Source organism: Capra hircus, chromosome 21, assembly GCF_001704415.2.
Source record: "Capra hircus breed San Clemente chromosome 21, ASM170441v1, whole genome shotgun sequence".
NCBI lineage: Eukaryota > Metazoa > Chordata > Mammalia > Artiodactyla > Bovidae > Capra > Capra hircus.
Window position 1 is genome coordinate 44,682,130 of NC_030828.1, and position 21,792 is coordinate 44,703,921.

Sequence of the window (21,792 nt, forward strand, 5' to 3'; positions counted from 1 at the left end):
GTTATTGGCCTATAATTTTCTTTTAAAAGTTTGAGTTGACTACCACTGCAAATTTTTCATAAGCAAGTGATGACAAAAAGTATATTAGATAAATCCCTTTCAAAAGATAGATCTCCAAAAGGTTCTGCAACTCCAAACTGTGGATTAGTTTAGTATAAAAAAGCAACTTATATGCAATACTAAATATAAATTACTAGAATTAGTAAGTGTTCAAGTTTTGATGTTTCATTGTATTCTTGTTTTTAAAGAAAGTTTTGCTTTTCCTGATTTCAAAAGTAGACTCATTTTAGTAAAAGATGGAAAATCCAGAAAAGCACAGAAAAAACAATAAATTACCAGTAATTGTTCTACCACAGAAATAACCTCAATTTATATTTTAGAGTTTACCTTTCTAGTTTTGCTTTTTCCTAGCAACTGCAATTTTTTATTTTAGTCTTTGTGCTAGTCTCCTTAGATACAGGAATCTTACAGAACAGAGATCTAAGAAATGAGATCTCTACCTACCCTTCCCCCCTCTTTCATGATAGAAACTACTTCTGATCTTTTTTTTGGGTCATATCTGGACTTGGTATACAGAGTTGATGACTAAAGGATACAAGTTTATATTTTTGACAGAATCAAAGAAACCAGGGGAAACCTTTTTTCCAGATAAATATTTTAATATAATTATCACACAAAGTTGAATATATATATATATATATATACACACACACATACAACTATTTACAAAAATGCAAGCATATGTACAAACACTAGAAAGGAACACAGAGGAAATAATATGTGTTAGGATACTGAAATTCTGTTTCTTTTAAATTATTTTGTAATTATTTTACACCAAGGCAGGACTATTTTAGTTTCAGAGAATCTTGTATAAATGTATTTGTTCAAGAGCTTCTCTGTCAATATCCTTTTCTGGGAATACATCATAGTTCAGAGGTATCTCTTCAACCCAAGGAGATAACTGTATATTAACCTGAGGGGGAAAAAAAAAAGTTGTTCACATTATAAACACATATGAAAATAACAGAATGAACCTACTGTTTTCAATTTCAAGAAATCAGATTTATATTACAATGAGAGGGACTAAGTTTTACACGGTGCCACATGAACAATTCTTTGTTATAGTAAATGGCAGGCCTGTAGATTCAGGGACTTAACTAATTTACCTTGATTTGGGAACTTGAAGGGATAAAGAACATATAGAATAGAGTAATTATTTTAATGTAACTAGTTTAATAAACTAGCTTAAACAATAAAAGATTAAAACAACAGTGGGAGTACACAGAGAAACTTCATATATACACAGTGATGGTGCTAACAAGTTGCATGAAAAGAGCTAATCTCCCTCTATAACCTTCATCAGGCTCTTCTCGTCACACTGCAAACGTGGGTCTCCAAGATATTGAAATTCTGGAGCCACCAATGGATATACCTACTTAGAGAAGTTTCATTAAATTGGAAAGCAATAATGTTATTCAAGAATTCGTATGTAAGGACACTTTCAAAAACATTTACTTTGGTAAGTGAAAATCACTGAATTACTTCAATACATATAAACATAAATTGGAGAGCATGTATTTTAAAGGTGTGTTTTTATGAGTATGGAAAAGTATAGCAGAATCACACCACTCATGGGGTAGGGACCTCAAGGGGAGGGAGCTGGGGACATTACCATCATGTCTTCATGTATCTTTGGATTGTTTCTCCTGTTATGATAAACATGACTGTAATTTAGATGACTGACAACAATTTTTAAAGAAGGTATTATTCATGATTGTTTAGTTTCTTAAAGGAAGAAATAAGATACTTAAATTTGGCAGTGGGTTCTATGAAACAAAAGCACTATGAAAGAAAATAACATGATTTTGTATTATGAAATGCTACAGTATCTCATTGAGGGGTCTCAAAGAGCTTTATACATATTAATTAACCTTTATAAAAGAGTCAATTTATTAGGATGAATCTTATTATTAAGTATCAACCTTATTTTGTATGGAGAATCTGAGGAATATAGAAGCAGCTTGAGCAAGATTCCAAACTGACCTAGAAGCTAAACTGTGTTCAGGATGTGGCCTCCAGCCCACTTACTGGAGAAAAACTTATGATGTGGGTGTTTTTAAGCCTCTTACAAATATTTAATAGCATTTGTTAACCTAAAACTATAACTCCACAGTTAGAAAAATTGGGTGGAGAAGCAAAGGAATATAGATCAGGATCCGAATGACGCTTTCAGAACTCTGGAGGAATGTGAACAAACCACAAAACAGTTCTTAAGCCATAAGGTTTTGGTACTCTTCCTAGTGTTATCACTATGTTCAGAGTGAATATTCCTAGAATAGTGTGACAGCTATCAGAAAAAAGCAGGAGAAAAGTTTTGACAATAAAAATGCTGGGAAAGAAGCTTACATACCTGAAGACCTGAGAGAGAATCTTCCAGACCTGGCACTGTCACTAATAACGACCCTTGTTTCCTTACATTATGGCAGATATATTCCCAGGCTCTATAACACATTAAAAACTTCTATGTTAGGTTTTACCAGATACTGGATATTTTTTTTGAATGAGGATGACAAAAAGAATATGCAGCATAGGTGGTATCTAGAGATCCAGATGGGCAAAAACTTAAGCCTGCAGAAAGTGACCTGCGGCAACATACTAGTAATTGGCAAATTCAGTTTCTGAAGGGATATTGGCAAAATCGTGGAGTTACAATACTGAGAGAGATTTAACAAGATGGGGGATTAGGGTTAATACAAGCAATTGTGAATAAGGCCACAAAAAAGTTTTCAGAGCTGATACAGATGTCAAAGCTGGATCATGGTTAAAGCCCCTTCAATTCTTTATGATCTGTCAACCTTCTACAGAATGGAACAGAGCTGAGGGGAGTGGGTGGGAAAGAGTCATGGAGAAAAGCCACAGAAGCCAAAAACAAGCAAAGGCTAATAATAAGAATATAATATATAGATCTTTTAAAATAACATTAAGAGTGAAATCATACTTTATTTGGCTGTCAGAAATAGTCAGTGGAAAGCCTTGTGGACAATATGATACCTGAGAAGTTCAGTGTGATCAGCTAGATTTAAAGCACAGAGGGAGGCCAAGTGTATGTGTCAGAGGGCAGTATCTGACCAGTTTTGATTAGCAGACACAAATGGGATTTCTACACTGCATGAGTCTTGATAGCACACCCCACTGGGGAGCAGGGGTCAAGCAAAGCAAGGAAGTACACCCTTTGCAGTGAGGCAGGTAGGCAGCAATGTTGTTTGCATTTACTTTAGTTATAGCAATGGCTATTGGGTTTAGTACATTCTGGAGCTTATTAGGCAAAATGATAATAAATGTTCTTTTCCTCAGGTTAGATCTAAAACCAACTAGCAATGTTTGATAATAATTATTGCTGTGCTTGGGCTAGAGGTGTCTGTTGTTTTGATGCAGTTCCCTAAAAATGATGTTTTTTCAAGTCTGTTTAGTAAGACTGAAGAAGCTGATTATATTAGCATGATTTGGCATGGCTCTAAAAACAGCACTTGCTGCTTCTGAGAAGTTGTCATTGCAGTAGTTTATAGATTTTACTTACTGAAAAAATACATAGAGGTACCTTTTAAACTAAGACTTACTCTACTTATTACAACATATAATAATATAGGTAAATGATCAGTTCTATCAGAATGACTCTAATATCAGGATGCTTTATCTCCTAAACTTTCTCCTGTGTATTGTCATTCATGAAGATAATTAATTATCTATATTTAAAATTCATTGCACTTGACTAATTTGGAGAAGTGACTGAACATATGGGGTCAGTACCTATTTGGTGAGTCATGCCGAGTTTGCAAATGAATTTTCCAAGATCACACAAGCATGCAGCAGTTCCAGTATCAAGTCAACCAGTAATATCTGTCATTTTTCAGTGTTTAAAATCTTCCTTTATGAATCTCCCAAGAGTTTAAGGTGCTTTTCTCTTTTAACTTTTTATAACATTGGTATTATTTCATTATCTAACCAGTATGTAATGTTTTGACTACTGGTCATGAACTTGAAAAGGTAAAAAGCTACACAAACTTTGTCCACTGGAAATTAAGTTTAAAGAGTGCAATATGATTAAAAAACCTTTGTTCATGTTGTGTTTCTGGTCTTTACCCTGTGAACAAAAAATCATCACCTATTCTGTCTGCACTTTGATGATATGATTAGTTTTCTGTTGAACAAGTTTCTTTATAAACAATTTACATTGCTAATTTTGTACTGATCTTAACCTAGAAGTAATAGATGTGTGTGTGTGAGAGAGAGAGAGAGAAGGTAAAGGGACAGCAGACAGAGGTTTAGTCATTCAAGATTCTACTGCATATTAACTGTTTATGGTCTATAATTATATACCTTTTTATTTCTAAGCAGCAGAAATCTCCCTGATGCACTAATTCAAACACGAATGTAATGCCCTTTCATACATATGGAAAGGTGCTTTCCTATATCTAGAGTTACGTATGTCATGATAAATAAGTTAGTAAGCCTAACTGACTAGAAAATCAGTGTCTTGGACTGTAAGAATTTTCTAATTAGAGGAGCCTATAAGTCCTGATGAGAAGTCAGAAAAGTCACAGGGAACTCCCCGCGGTCCAATGGTTAGGACTCCATGCTTTCACTGCCTAGAGCATGGGTAAGATCCCTGCCTGGGGAACTAAGATCCCACAGGCAATGTAGTATGGTCAAAAATTTTAAAAAAAGAAACAAACAAAAAAAACTGATCACAGATTTGCTAATTTTTTTATTGCTTAAATAGTGGAATAAAGTCTAGGAACCGACTATTACTATCTTAAGAACATTTAAAAAATTTGGTAATTAGTTGTTGTTAATAATCGTTGTTAATAGTCATTGTTGATAATCATTTATGGGCAGCAGTTAATTCCCATCATTCTGTGATAGGATAGCAAAGGACATGTGTTTTTTCAAAGAAAAGAAAACTGAGGCAGAAAAAAATTTTAAGACCCACTGGGAACTGACAACTTCTTGCATCCCTGACTGCAAAGCAAAAGCTTGGGTCATGACACCAGTTTCTTTTTTTTTTAATTAATTAATTTATTTTAATTGGAGGCTAATTACTTTACAATATTATAGTGGTTTTTACCATACATCACATGACACCATTTTCTATCTCCTCAAAATCAGATGTAATATTTTACAAGGTTAGACAATCAAAGTTTATTTTTATTTTCACTTAGACATAACACATTTTCTTTAATATAATCTTCTGAGAGTTGAGGTCATTTCTAAAAAGTTTAACATCACTCCAGGGCCCCAAGTTCAATCTGTGGTAGGGGAATGAAGGTCCTACAAGCCTGGCCATGCCAAAATAAATAAATAAATAACGTACCTGGCCTGTTCTGCCTTATCAAGAAAATATTCGAAGACATTATTCATTATAATAACATCAGCATTCTGCAGAAGTGAACCTTGTGTACAAATGTCTGCATGAAGCACCTAAAGAATGAATTCATGTAAGAGAACAAGGACACCATATCACATAACCACTTAAGAAATAGCTGTTCATTCAATGACATTGTGAGACAGGCAGTAAGGGAGATTCACACTTCTTAAAATGAGAGTACAGTATATTTAATACTACTGCCTATAGAAGATACTTAATGTCTAATAAAAACCATAAACTTGTGAAAACTTTATTTTTTAGATAGACTTGTTTATATAGTCATAATTACACTTTCTTCACTCCCAATTCAGAGCTGTTTCTACTGTATCCGTAGTTATGAGTCAAAGGACCTAGGTTCAAATTCTGGCGGCATTATCAACTAGGTTTATACATTTGAGCAGTCAAGTGTCTTCATAAATAAAATGGAATAATATCTGTTCTGATTCATAGAATCAAATGGGACTAAGTAAAGTTTAAAAAGTAAATTGTAAAATGTTAATACAAATATGTTAACTGGCCTTGTCTGACTCTTCATGCAAAATTTACTTGAATATATTATCTATCCAAGAAAGCAAACAAAACAATTTATTAGAAAATTATATACTTCAAAAAATTACCTTAGACTATAATCAATAAGTCTTGTAGAACACACGCAAGATAACAAGAAGAAATATTTGCTCAAGAGCAAAGCAAATTAACTTTTATTTTTAAAAAAGAGAAAGTTTTTTGTATTATATGATTTTTTTTCCAAAAAAACACTTAGTCTTACAAATAAATAATATTCAGAGGTGTTTTTCAGAATGTTTAAATCTTGATTTCTAATTAAATTGATATTCCTGTTATTTATGTGACTTATTATGTAACAGCAGTGTGTTTTTGTTCACTAAATATGGAATAGTGAGAAAAATCTATAAATTTAATATTGGACAGTGAATTCTCTTTGATCACTTGCCTCTCAATTTATAAGATGAGAGTGAGAAAAAAAGGCAGGATGAAAGGAGGAAGAGAATGAAAAGTTTTCCTTCCATAAAAAGGGGAAGGCTAGATTCTGAATCTTACTAAGATATGTCTTTGAATATTAGATTGAACTGAACACCAGAGATCCTTAGATACTCAGTACTTCTGTGCACTGCCATTAGAAGTATAGGATCACTAGTGAAATGATAAGGATCATGGCATTAACCAAAAAACTTCCTTTCCCCTTTCTGGTTATTTTTCCCCTTACCTAAAACAAACAGAAAATTTCTGTCATAGCCCATCTTAGGGCATCCTTCTCCCAGGAACTGCTACTCTGTGGCACCCACAATTCCTCTTGCAAGTTTATAAAAGAAGATAAAGAACTTCGAGCATTTTACTTAATCTTTTTGCTCACTTGCAACATTCAGGGTTTAATTAAATACACATCTGACATCATGAAGATATTTAAAATTGCTGCTAACGGAACTATACATGAAGAAACCTATATATATATAAAACTACATGAAGAAAACTAAGAAAAAAATTCTACTTTCTAATAAAGTTGGGGAGGAAGAGAAAAGTGTGAGTGGAACATAATGATAATAATTCATCTTCATTATAGTTATAAAATATTAACTCAATCTATTTCCATACAACAGCAATGAAGGATAGATTCAAAAATTTCCCAACTCCAATGCAGAAGAAACTTGGCTAAATTTGCTACACAATGGATAACAGAGTAAATATTTTAAAAAGTACCTTTATTCTGTCAGTGAACTGATACTTTTTTATGACCATTTCCTGCAACTGGCAAAAGTCTCCATTCAGTTCTACTCCATACAGTTGTGATGCTGAACTGTAAAGATAACCCTAAAATATGAAGACACATGATACAAAAAAATTAACTTTTAGTTGTGGGTTTCTTTCTACTTGAAATTTTAAAAGTCAAACTTTTAAAACAGAATTCAATAAACTAAAAATAAAAGGAAAGATAAATAACATTATATAATTTATATAAAATAACTTTAAGAACTTAGACTCTTACTCATCAAGACCTCAAGTGTAGTTTATTAATATCCGTTATTTAAAAGTAATTTTATCTTATTTATCAAATATTACTATTTTAAGCCCTCCCTTTATGTATATTTGTAGAATACATTTTTTCCAAATAAAGGCTAAACTTCCTAAAAGGATAAAAATTAAAAAGTAATTATGTTTTTAAGGATTGATTTCTTATTTTCTCGATAAAGCTGCATTCAACAGAGTTGGAAATAAGGAAAGTGATCGCAAATAGATTCTTTCTTTAATACCCTATTTCTGTAATTTCTTGGAATGTTACATCAGGGGAAAGTAAGAAAGGTGTTAACCTATCAGAAATACGATGGACACTCAGCACAGTCTGACATAAGATGTGGGTGGCTGGAGGTGTGTCCTGTTTAGCTTATGGAAGCCAGCCTGCTGTTTGGTAAATCCATCAAAGATAACTGGCCATCAGTTAACAAGGATCATCAAAAACAGACTATGTATTATTACCTATCTATTTTTGGTTGTAATAACAAAAGCAATCTGGAAGGAGAGGTCAAATCATATTTTGAAGACCATTTTACATCAACTAACACCTATGTGTAAACTCAATTTATATTTATAGCTCACCATAGATATTTAGAATATGTTCAACAAAGCTTATGCACATACTCAAAAAAAAAAAATATTGTTGACTGAATCAGGGACCTCTATAGAGAAAAATGACCATATGTTTAAACCCATTGATACTACCAAATACTTGCACAATCACAATTATTTAGCTATATTTGTTTCCAACAAATAAAAAAATTAAAGTGGACAAAATATGGTAAACGATCATAATTTCTAATGTTCGCCAAGCAAAATCAGCAGATAAACTGTACTTTCTATTATGGCTGTCTTTTTTAAGTGTAGGATAAAAGTCAATGCTGAAAAATAAATGAAGCATGAAAGGGTTAATTGTTTCTGTTTAGAGCAGGCAGTGATGCTGGGAACGGACAGAGCCTGTTCCTGGCATGAACTTCTACTGCTGCTGGCCACATGTTTTAACACATCTGCTAATGACAACCAGAAACCACATTTTAGTTTTTTTGATAAAACCATTTAAGAACATTAAAAATATGCATGATTTGAATTTTTTTTTAAGAGTCACATTGAGCTGATATCTCAGACACAAAAATCTACGTTCAGACTTTGGATCACTGAAAACCACGGTGTGTCTTGGGTCCAAGATGATATCATTTGCCTTGCTCGCTTACAGGTGAGGATATTGGTGCCAGGGGTATGGAGTGTTTTGCTCATGGCTGTAAGCAATTCCCTAGTCGAGCAAACTTGTCAGTTTTATAAGAGCTCTTATCAAAGCTCAGTGTGCTATACTATTTTACGACAGTACAGAAAATGGAGTTAGAAGCACGGTAAGTGAGTGACAGAATACCAAAGCGTTATGAGAGCCATCTGTTCCTGTTTTGCTGAAATTCCTTCACTTGTGTGACGGAGACAAACCAGAAAAGGATATCAGAGAGCTGGCCTTTGAAAAGTCCAAATTCAATACACTATTTTAACCATATTACTCTATTACTCTAATAAATAAAGCCAAGCTGTCACCTTAGATGGTGGCAGGCAAAACTGTTGCTAGTAGAAGAAAGTATTTCCAAACGTTGACTATGTCCACAAGTTGGACTTTACCCCATAAAGGACGGTGCCAAGCCTGGAGCCAACGTCAACCAAGACCTTTCCCGACAGATCAGGGAGTACGTGATGATAAATGAATTTCAATTCCGTGAGAGAGAAGGAATGAGAAATAAACCCTGGAGAATGAGAACAAATATTAAATTTTGCTTGAGGATTAACAATTCCATTCTTTACTTCTAATTCTTTCACCTATAAAGTATATTTCATGCTTTTCTTAATCGATGAAAGCCATTCAGAGGTTATTTAGAAAACATTAGTGTGATAACTTTGCACTCATTCACTCTGAGCTGTGAGACACAAGAACAAATACGCAATCTCTGACATTTAGGCCTCTAGAAAACGGTTACTCAGCTGGCTGTCCCTACGCCCATGCTTCTCATCTCTTTCTCTTCCACCCTCTAGGGCGTCCTAGGCCGTCCTAGGCCTTTCCCTTCCTCGTCTCCCAATGAACTGCTTTTCACTGAGACTGGTTCTTAACTCCCATAGCACCTGTTTTCCTCATTCTACCCCAGAGCCATCACAGAGCGGCTGCCTCTCGCTGCATAGACTGTAAACTACCAAATGAATGACTGTCTCTGGAGTGGAACAATGTGGCACCCTGGCCAACCTCAAGAGTGGTCTGGAGAGCCGGAGACGGGTGGTATGGGAGGAGGTTAAGACACTCCTAAATTGTTATTTCCTTTAGTTTAATTGCTATAATTTCTAGCCTCCTAGCCCATTTTCTTACTCCATTATTTCTGTAATGAAATACTTGGGAGAGCCTGAGTCTGTTTTTTCTGATATGGAGGTAACCCGAAGATTTTCTTTATTGTGTGCTAGTACATAATCTAATGGTCAGGAAACTTTGATCATAACTAATGAATGGTGGCAAATAAAATGGAAGCAAGCAGGCTAATCCCTGGGAAGAAAAAAAAGGGTGACTAGGCCTCAGAAGTAACGCTGGAGATGGTGGGGTACAAGGGCATTGAGTACCAGTCCTTATCTCCCCTCGTCCTCAATGCCCTCTTTGCCACGTAAGTGCTCCTGCCCTAGGCTACAGTCATCATTAGTGTCTTAAAGCTGACAAGCTCCTTTCATATAGGGAAGAAGAGCCCCACATGGTGACAGCTTTCTCATAGTCACTCTAGTTATCTGGGCTGGTCTGGGCACCCAGTCACTATTTATAATCTGATTTTTATGCAAAAATGCATCCTAATCTCCAAATTTTTCTTTGTCGAACATAGCTTTTCTATAAATTTCTATATATCAGATCTGATATGGTATTATAGTTTGAATTCACTTTTTAATTTTCCCTCTATTGCTCTTGTCTAAGTCTTTTTCTACTCTGTGAACTTCACTACTTCATATGGCGATTACGAGCACTATTTAAAAATAGAATCTTAAAGCGGTAAACCAGGGTAGTTTAATCCCCAACTATAATACAGGCACTATAAATTTATATTAGTCACATTTTACAAATTTGGTAGCAGTGAATTTTTGAGAATAATATTATCCAACCTAGATAGCATATTGAAAAGCAGAGACATTACTTTGCTGACTAAGGTCCGTCTAGTCAAGGCTATGGTTTTCCCTGTGGTCATGTATGGATGTGAGAGTTGGACTGTGAAGAAGGCTGAGCGCTGAAGAATTGATGCTTTTGAACTGTGGTGTTGGAGAAGACTCTTGAGAGTCCCTTGGACTGCAAGAAGATCCAACCAGTCCATTCTGAAGGAGATCTGCCCTGGGATTTCTTTAGAAGGAATGATGCTAAAGCTGAAACTCCAGTACTTTGGCCACCTCATGTGAAGAATTGACTCATTGGAAAAGACTCTGATGCTGGGAGGGATTGGGGGCAGGAGGAGACAGAGGGTGAGATGGCTGGATGGCATCACTGACTCGATGGACGTGAGTCTGAGTGAACTCCGGGAGTTGGTGATGGACGGGGAGGCCTGACGTGCTGCGATTCATGGGGTCGCAAAGAGTCGGACACGACTGAGTGACTGAACTGAACTAAAGATCAGTAACATGAGCCCATTACCACTCACCCACTCTAAGCAATGCCTCAAAATCTAGGTTAGCAGGGAGACTGAAATATCATGTTTAAAGTAATACCCTAGACAATCAAATCCAGTTTGAACAAAAGATATAGTAACAGAAGAGTTTACATCTTAGCGGCATGGAGTCAGTCTAGTTTCCCGTATGAAACACAGGTGTTGCATCTGAGGGACAGACATGCAGGAGACTATTACTAGAGCTGTCCTGTGTTACAGACAGGAGATGCCCCATGAGGTCAAATCACGGCCTGCATAAACTCTCATGATTATCCATCTCTGTCTTCTAAGTTCATGTCCAGCCAACAATATCGGATTACTATCTGACTTCACAAGTAGATAGTTCTATGGGGAGAAAGTTTTCAGCTCCCTTGGCAGTTATATTTCTCACTGTAAATAAATCACCCCTATGGATAAAGGTAAATCTCTTTTGAGTATATAAAGTATGAGTTAGTTTTCCTGTATTCAACCACTTCCAATTAGTTTCAGGACCTGAGAAGTCACCTCGTATTAAATATGTTCAGTAAAAAACAGAAATAGTACCGCGGGGGACATGAAGTGGCCTAACCTCCCTGGACAATGTTTCTATTTAGTTTCTCTGATTTCAGTAATTGGTAATAGCTCGGCTGCAGGTTGGCTTTTTGCTTTAAAAAAACCCCCAAAACAGTGAATGCCTGGTCAAGAATCTGCATAGTCATGACATGTAAGGAAAAGTGCACACAAAGTCGTCAGGTTTGCAGGCTGGAGTGCCCACCTAGAGGTGCCGTTTGATGTGAACCGCACGCCATACAGTAGTTTCTGCTCATTTTTCCTTCCTCACATAATGAATCAATAAAGTCTTCATCATAAAGGAATGCATCAACGTGAACTGTGGGTTCTGGCTGCTGCTGTATCTGGTGGAGAGAAGAAAAACATCAAAAGAAGCAGAGTACAAAGAAGTCTCTTTTTACTGCTAAATAAGGCAAAACATCAGTGGTTCATATGCTGAAATTCTGAGAGCAACAACAACCAGAAAGACAAGTTTTGCTTATGGAAGTCAGCAACTCGGCTCTGTTTTCATGCTATTTTTGAGACACTGGCAACTTGCTATTTGACCATGCCATGATGCAAAACATGGCTATGAGAAACAGATAAAAATTTTAGTTGAAAGGAGTATTCTGAGATCATTTTGTCCATCCTAAGTAGTATATTTTACAAATAAGGAAACATACCCGGAGAGATTTCTCCCAAGAAATGACACTAGTTAGTTCAGAGGGGGAGAAGAAACTAATACCAGGTCTTCTGAGTCCTACATGTCAGGGACTTACCCATCAAAATACTTGGTAAGTACTCTTTTCCCAGAAGCAAAGTTTTCAAATAATAAAAAATGTTTAGTAAAATTCCATGCTTACAAATAACAGAACTTAATGCTGGTAGTACATGATATAACAGCAAGCAGCTACAAAGATAAAAAATGTTTGGTCCCTTCTTCTTCAACGATAATAAAGAATCAACAAAAGGGTGAACTTCACCCTTGATAAAAGTTAGGGAAATGGAACAGGGCAGAGAAAACCAAGACAATTACATAGGCAGGGACAGATTACTGTTGTATTGTTGGGCCTTGATTTGGGGTGGGGTGGGGTCTGCTTGGCAAACAGGACACCTTCAAAAAATATCTTTTGAATGAATGGTACTAGGGAGCCAGAGGATTACCAACTCAAAAGAATTGGGGAAATGGATGAAGCACCAAATGAAAAAGAGAATTAAGGACTAATGATTGGACTGGAAAGGCTAATGGGGTTAGAGAAGAAAACTCAAGTAGCACTAGGAATAAATTAATTTAATATATTTACTTTTTGGAGGGCTAGATGTTCTGAGGAAAGCATGGTTTCTAGAGGTAAGTAATTCCGAAGGTCTTCTGCTATGTTTTTCAACATAATGTCATTATTGTCTTGAGTGAATTCATCAAAATCTCCTGCCAAAGGAAAAAAAAAAAAGTATAGTTTTTATGGTTGCAGTCATACCTAGACTAAGTGATTACAATGGATGGTTATCTTCTATCAGTTCAGTTCAGCTCAGTCGCTCAGTCGTGTCCGACTCTTTGCGACCCCATGAATCACAGCACGCCAGGCCTCCCTGTCCATCACCAACTCCCGGAGTTCACTCAGACTCACGTCCATTGAGTCAGTGATGCCATCCAGCCATCTCATTCTCTGTCATCCCCTTCTCCTCCTGCCCCCAACCCCTCTCAGCATCAGTCTTTTCCAATGAGTCAACTCTTCGCATGAGGTGGCCAAAGTACTGGAGTTTCAGCTTTAGCATTGTCCCTTTCAAAGAAATCCCAGGGCTGACCTCCTGTCAGATAGCATCAATTTATAACAATAAATAAACATTCTAGGTCCAATGAAATATTCAAATTCTAACAAATGCTCCATGGAAAACATTGAGTTTTTTCTTTTTCCAAGCTGCTTGAAAATATAAAACTTGACTATTTCAGCCTGTTACAGAACAACAAAGACGTTTAAAAAGTATGTAGTACTCTTACTACTTGAACTTACTAAGAAGTAGTCAAATATTCCTTTTGTGACCATGTAGACTTTATAAGTTTAGGAGGCATCGCACAGGGATAACTTTAATCTGAGTATCCCTGCCCCCAACAAAATGTACCCAAGACTTCAGATAATAAGCACAAACAGATGGCACCAACTATAGAATAAACTTTACAAGAATCATGTTGTTCTGCTGCATCTGAACAGCAGATAAAATGATCATTAAAACAGCACATTTCTGATGGCTCTGGCATACTTTTGGATACACTGGCAAAAGGGGAGTGAGCGTGTGTGCCAATGTATACAGCAATAAAGATGAAGAAAGTGACACTTGGTGAATCTACGTGAGGGTGTAAAAGTGGTTTTCATTGTTCTGTTTTTTCAACTTATCTGTGTTTAAATTTTTTTTTAATTGGCTCTACAAAAGAATGGTTTCTAAGAAGCTCATACATAATTTTAAGTAGAACAGACTCACCTTGAAGTAAAACACTGTAAAAGTTAGCTGTAGCCTGAATGCCAAATATAGACTGGAAAGAACAACTAATGTAAACATTTTACCTTTTTCTTAAAAAACTTTCTTTTATTGAATTCTTGCTAGAGTAAAAGGACCTCAAGGGGACTGTGTTTTTTCTTACTGTTTTAAAATAGCTATAAAAGGAAAACAGGTAGATTGTGAAGAAAATCCCATCCATTTCCACATACCCTATCCCTCAAGTCTTTGGTTGTTTTTAAAGAAGTTCATGATTTCCTCCTTAAACATATTAATAATAATTCTTGTGTTGGGTCAGAATGCTATTCGAAGTCACAAATAACAATTAAAATTTGGATATTTTCTAGCTTGCAAAGTTCTTTCAGGTAGAAACTACATCAATTAAATATTATAACATCCATATGAAGAAGACAAATCAAGATTACCTTTTCTGATTCACAGAGGAAGTAATTAAGGCGACATGGATTGTGAAAAGTTACAAAGCAGGCCAACAGCAACAAAAGAAATAAACCTAAGTTTTTCACTCTTCCTGTTCACTCTTTCCACTGTGTCCCTACATACACAGGTTCTTTCTCTGCATAACATCCCTCTGAGCAATAGCAGTTAACATGAAGATACATTATTTGACTCCCTGAACTAATGCAGAAAGGCCTTTTAACTCTTTTTTTCTTTCTTCACCTATCTGTGACAGTGATCTAAATGTTGCTTCAAATTATTTATAGGAGGATGCAGAATATAAATTTAGACAAAAATATTATTAAGATTCATTCCAAATTCTTCTATTTACTTAAAATTTTTTTATTATTATCTTTTTGGCAATGCCACACGACATGGGAGATCTTAGCTCCCTGCTCAGGGTTTGAACTTGTGTCCCCTGCATTATTTTTAAAGGCTATGTAATAGTCCACCATATTTGTATTAACCATTCACTCCTACTACTAACATTTATATACAATTATAACTGAAAATTTAGAGACATTGCTAACATTTGGCATACTTTGGCCTCTTTGCATAACATTTAGTCTCTTTGCATTTATTTCCTCACTATAAATTCCTAGCAGAAGTACTTAAACATTGTAAAGGCTTTTGCAACATACATAGTCATGTATGGATGCGAGAGTTGGACTATAAAGAAAGCTCAGCACCGAAGAATTGATGCTTTTGAACTGTGGTGTTGGAGAAGACTCTTGAGAGTCCCTTGGACTGCAAGGAGATCCAACCAGTCCATCCTGAAGGAGATCAGTCCTGAGTGTTCACTGGAAGGACTGATGTTGAAGCTGCAACGCCAATACTTCGGCCACCTGATACGAAGAGCTGACTCATTTGAAAAGACCCTGATGCTGGAACGATTGAGGGCAGGAGGAGAAGGGGACGACAGAGGATGAGATGGTTGGATGGCATTGCTGACTCAATAGACATGAGTTTGAGTAAACAGGGGGAATTGGTGATGGTCAAGGAGGCCTGGTGTGCTGCAGTCCATGGGGTCGCAAAGAGTCAGACACAACTGAGTGACTAAACTGAACTGAACCTGCTACATACTGCTAAATTTCTTTCCTGAAAGATTATACCAATTTACTCCATCAGAAAAAAATAAGAATATGTGTAAGCCTTACTTCATGAAAGCCTTACAGCATTGAACTGTACTATAAAAACAAACTTTGTTGTTTTAATTTGCATTTCTTTAATTACTAGTGAGGCTGGACATCTTTTAACATGTATAATAACAATTTCAGAATGTGTGGTAACAGTATGTTGCTTGGAAAAAGATTAAAGGTGTTAATCAGTTGCCTTAGGACAGTTAGGTTTTTCTCAAATTACATATGCAGGTGGGAAGGGAATGGAGAAAGAAGAGTTTCTCTGCAGAGCAAAATCTATTCTTTAAAAGTTTCCTACTTATATTTAATTAAGTACATGGGAAAAGAGAAGTCACCAAAGCTGATAGTCTATGAATCAAGTCCCACTTTTTATATCTAGTCAGGTATCAAGTCCCATCATGTTCTCTTTTGAATCCACTTCCTCTTTATTACCGCTTCAACTACTTCATAGTCACAGGTACCACCTCACACTTAGAAAACCAGGACAAACTCATAATTGGCTCCTGAATGATCAGTTTCTCCCCAATATAAGTTACCTTACACATCTATTTTGGAGAAGGCAACGGTAACCCACTTCAGTATTCTTGCCTGAAAAATCCTATGGACAGAGGAGCCTGGCGGGCTACAGTCCATGGGGTCACAAAGAGTCGGACATGACTGAGTGACTAACACAACACAACATCTATTTTAAACTAATCTTGCTTAAACTTCACTCATGTCACTCCTTCTCCTTACAATTTTGGGACAGCTGTTCACTTTTCAATGTGTCCAGTATTACTCTAGACTTTCAGGGCCCTCTATATCACCAGAGTCTAACCACCCTATTTTCTACTCTCATTACTCACTAACATAATTTTTGCTTAAGACAGGCAAATTCCCTCAGTTGTTTTCCATATTCCTTTTTGCTCATATTGCTCCTTTCAACTATGACCTTGTTTTTCACAGTAAGGGCCTTCTCAAGTTACTTCATCTCTAGGAAGTTAAGACTTACCTTCAGCCCTTGGCCATCATTCACCCATATCCTTATCTCTAATGACTTATAATATATAATTAAACGTTGAGCCATATATTTCCTATTATTCATTAATATCTTATATTACTTTGAAGTTCTTATTCAAAGTTTAAAACCTTACTGAGGGGACTTCTGGCCTTAGACAAGATGGCTGCTGCTGCTGCTGCTGCTAAGTCACTTCAGTCGTGTCCAACTGTGTTACCCCAGAGACGAATTGCCTGGAATTCTCCAGGCAAGAACACTGGAGTGGGTTGCCATTGCCTTCTCCAATGCATGAAAGTGAAAAGTGAAAGTGAAGTTGCTCAGTCGTGTCCGACCCTTAGCGACCCCATGGTCTGCAGGCCACCAGGCTCCTCCGTATATGGGATTTTCCAGGCAAGAGTACTGGAGTGGGGTGCCACTGCCTTCTCCGAGACAAGATGGCGACTTCCCTCAATTTCCCGAGCTCCTCCCCTCTAAATACAATGAAATACCCTGGACGTAAACCAACAGGCAACCATAAAGGACTCTGAAGGCTAGAAAAAAGGTAAACTGTCTAGGGATGTCAGGAATTAAGGAAGTAAGGTCACTGTAGTGAATTCCCTACTGGGTTTTCATCTTCCATGTAGCCTGGACTGGGCCCCTGGAGAGGTGAGTGACTACCAGCCAGAACTACCAACACCTATAGACTGAATAAACAAAACAAAAACTAAGTCTGCTCTCTCTCACCAAAGACCAGTAAAGGGGAAGAATAACAGAAGTGTACTGGGGAGCCCTAATCCCTAGCCCACACTTGGGGCAAAGGCAGCTATCTGGTAACAAACTCGGAGGCTGCTGTCTCCAGGCCCTGTACCCAGCAGGACAGACTCAGGCCTGAGGCCTCTCAGTCCTCTGCCCAGCGGCCAAGAGCAAACCAGGCCCTGTACTGCTCATCCTCCTACCCTCACTGGTGGAAGGCAGCTCAGTGACATAGGTATCTTTCTCCAAGCAGGAAAACACCAGCATAGATTGAGCAGGAAGCCCCGGCAGTATCAAAGAATGAAACAAACCTGAATAGCACTGCAAGGGCACTGAAAACTAAATGTTGTCAGAGCTACAGCTCACAAAAGCAGGCCAGAATCAACAGGTTAAACTTAAGCAGGGCAGCTGCCTACTAAGATAGAAAATCTGAACAGGATCAAGTCAGCATAATATCTAAAATATCCAGGATAAAATAAAAATTATCCTAGCATACAAACAAAATCTTCACAATAGAACATCATTTATATCAAGAACAGGAAAAATCTTAATTTGATTCTTGCAATCTAGATGCTACTGTGCAAATTAGCCAGAGTTTAGATGATCAGACAAGGACTTTAAAGACGCTATAAAGAAAATGCTTCAGTAAGTAGTTATGAATTATCCTGTAACAAGTGAAAAAAATAGAAAATCTCAGCAAAGAAGTAGAAGTCATAGAAAAAGAAACAGAAACCGCAAAACAGAAAAATAAAATAATAATAATTTAGAAACCCCTTGCTTAAAGGGCTCCAGAGTAGAGATGACAGGATAGAACCAGTTCACTTGAATTGACAGATCAATAAAATTTATTCCATCTGAATAACAGAGAGAAAAATAGAAAAAGAAATTGAACAGAGACCTAAGGATCTTTGGAATAACGAAAGAGCTAACATTGGTATCTGAGTTCCAGAAGTAGGGGGAAAAGTGTGGAGCTGAAAAGTATTGAAGAAATATAGCTTAAAAACTCCCTAAATTAGGTGAAAGATCTAAACCTACAGATTTAAGAAGCCAAGCAAAGTCTACATATGATAGACCCAAAGAAATCCACATAAGAACATATCATAAACTTCTAAGAACAAGAGACAAGGAACACATCTTAAAAACAACCAAACAGAAATGATTCATTCCCTACAGGGAAACACCAAACAACAGTGACGTTTTCATCTGAAACGATGGGAGCCAGGAGGTTACAAAACTTTTCAAATGCTGGAAGAAAAGGACCACAAGCTGTAAATTTTCTATCTGATGAAATTACCCTTCAGGAATGAAGGTGAAGTAAAGACAAATCAGATGCAGAAAAACTAAAAAACAAAAAATTTTTGTGCCTGCAGACCTACCCTTAAAAAAAAAAAAACAAAAAAACTTCCAATAATAAGAAAAAAGACCTACCCTTAAAGAATGGGTATAGGAAACTTCAACAGAAAGGAAATAACAGAAGAGGGCTTGGAACTTCAGACAGGAAAGAACAGAATGTGTAAAAATAGACTATCTTTCTCATTAGTTTCTTAAATCATATTTGATGGTTAAATCAAAATTTATAAAACCACCTGTAATGGTGTTCTATGTAAATATATAGAGGAAATACATAAAACAGTCATATTTTTAAAATGGGGGAGGGTATAGGGAACTATGTGGAAGTAAGATTTCAATATTTGCTTCTAGTGATAAAACACTGATAACCAGAGTCAGACAGGACTGAAGCGACTTAGCAGCAGCAGCAGTGATGTTATATATGTATACTGTAAAACTCAAGAGTAACCACAAAGAAAACTCTACAAAGAAATACACTCAGAAACACTACAAAGAAGAACAGAATGCTAAAACTGTTCCATTTACCCACAGGAAGGCAAGAGGCGATACCAAGAAATTGAGAAACAGAAGGGACAGAAAGGAAACAAACAATAAAATGCTATACTTAAGTGCTAACATACAGTAAGCTAATTGTAAATGGTCTAAATACATCAATCAGAAGACAGAGATGGGCAACACAGATTTAAAAAATACAGCTCATCCTGGGTTGGGAAGATCCCCTGGGGTAGGAAATGGCAACCCACTCCAGTGTTATTATGCTGTCAATAGAAACTCACTTTAAACATACCAGGAAGACTGAATATAAAAGGATGGGAAAAAAATTGTGCCAACAGTTAAAAAAAAAATAGGGTGGCTATACTAATATGAAATAAAATAGACGTTAAAGCAAAAAAAAAAATTATTAGGGACAAAGAAGAACATTACATACTGATAAAAGGATCAATCTATCAAGAAGGCACAGTGATCTTAAATGTGCATACACTGAACAACAGAGCCTTAAAATATCAATACATGAAACAAGGACTTCTCTGGATGTCCAGACAGTGGCTAAGACTCCATGCTTCCGCGATCCCCAGTTAGGGAACTAAGATTCCACATCCAGCATGGCAGTGGAGAGGTGGGCAGAATGAAACAAAAACTGACAAAGCTGAAAGAAGAAATAGAAAAATTCACAATTTCAGCTGGGGAGTTCAACACAATACTGACAGGACTACAGGGCAGGAAATCAGCAAAGATATAGAGGAACTGAAGAATATCATCAATCAACAAGATCTAATAGATAAGTATAGAACACTCCACTAAACTGCAATAGAATACACTTTTTCTAAGTGCCCACAAAACAGTCACCAAGATAGACCATATTGAGTCAAAACAAGTATCAAAAATTTTAATGAATTTAAATCATACAGAGTATCTTCTCTGAACATAATGGAGCCAAAGTAACAGAAAGACAATAGGCAAGTAGCCAAATGCTCGGAAAGTAAACAGACTTTTAAATAATGATAGCTACATTAATCAACAGAGAATAGAGCATTCAAAAAGATACAGAACAGATCCAGGCACAAATGCACAAATAGTTTTCAAAGATTTAAAAGCAATTAGTGGAGAAAGAACAGCCTTTTCAACAAGTAGTGCTGGAGCAAACGGACATCTACAGGGGAAAAAATCAACTTCAATCTAAACTTCACACTTTATACAAAAGTTAACTTAGGTCAAAGAACATGTAACATACAAAAGGACAATTCTTTTAGAATTCTGTAAAAAAACCCTTTTTACAAAACTCTTTTAGGGTTTGTAAAAAAAAAACCTTAGCACCTGAAACTAACACAGTATTGCATAATTTTTAAGTAAATAGGGAAAAAAAATATAGGAGAAAAATCTTCAGAATCTAGGGCCAAAGAGATCTTAAACTTGACATCAAAAGACAAAAACAGGGTAAATTGGACCTCATTAAAAACTTTTCCTTTGCAAGTTCTGTTAAGAGAATGAACAAGCAAATTACTGGGAGAAAATACTGCATACATACATCTGACAAAGGGCTTTTATCTAAAATAATAAAGAACTGTTAGTCCATTCTAAAGGAGATCAGTCCTGGGTGTTCTTTGGAAGGAATGATGCTGAAGCTGAAACTCCAGTACTTTGGCCACCTCATGCGAAGAGCTGACCTATTGGAAAAGTCTATGATGCTGGGAGGGACTGGGGGCAGGAGGAGAAGGGGACGACAGAGATTGAGGTGGCTGGATGGCATCACCGACTCGATGGACATGAGTTTGCGTGAACTCCAGGAGTTGGTGATGGACAGGGAGGCCTGGTGTGCTGCGATTCACAGGGTCGCAAAGAGTCGGACACAACTGAGCGACTGAACTGAACTGATTAATTATTTATATTTATTTTATAAATTTATATTATAAATATAAATTTGGAGAAGGAAATGGCAACTCACTCCAGTGTTCTTTGTCTGGAGACTCCTGTGGACAGAGGAGCCTGGTGGGCTGCTGTCCATGGGGTCACACAGAGTTGGACACGACTGAGGCGACTTAGGAAGCATGCATGCACTGGAGAAGGAAATGGCAACCCACTCCAGTGTTCTTGCCTGGAGAATCCCAGGGACGGGGGAGCCTGGTGGGTTGCCGTCTACGGCGTCACAGAGTCAGACACAACTGAAGTGACTTAGCAGCAGCAGCAGCATAAATATAATTTATATTATATAATATAAATGTAAACATATTTATATTTATAAAAATATATTTATACTATTTATTTATAAATAACTATTTATTATTTCTGTTTACAATAGAAAATGGGCAAGAGACATAAACAGATACTGCATCAAAGAGGATATACAAATGGCAAATAAACACATGACAAGATGTTTAACATTATTTGAGACAGGGCTTCCCTGATGGCTCAGTGGTAAAGGGCCTGCCAATGCAGGAGACACAAGCTTGATCCCTGATCTGGGAAGATCCCACA

General features: G+C 36.6%; 1 protein-coding gene across 3 annotated transcripts in view; it reads right to left on the reverse strand.

Annotated features, from left to right (window-relative positions):
- LOC102180894 overlaps positions 643-21,792 on the reverse strand; it is a 28,757-nt gene continuing 7,607 nt past the window's right edge. For all 3 annotated transcript variants that reach the window (XM_005695227.3, XM_005695228.3, XM_005695229.3), the window contains 7 exons: positions 12,960-13,081; positions 11,882-12,020; positions 9,092-9,213; positions 7,142-7,252; positions 5,372-5,478; positions 2,411-2,501; positions 643-973 (listed from right to left, as the gene is read on the reverse strand). In XM_005695227.3, coding sequence (XP_005695284.1) covers positions 857-973; positions 2,411-2,501; positions 5,372-5,478; positions 7,142-7,252; positions 9,092-9,213; positions 11,882-12,020; positions 12,960-13,081 — 809 coding nt within the window. In that variant the 3' untranslated portion in view covers positions 643-856. The remainder of the gene's footprint in view (positions 974-2,410; positions 2,502-5,371; positions 5,479-7,141; positions 7,253-9,091; positions 9,214-11,881; positions 12,021-12,959; positions 13,082-21,792) is intronic.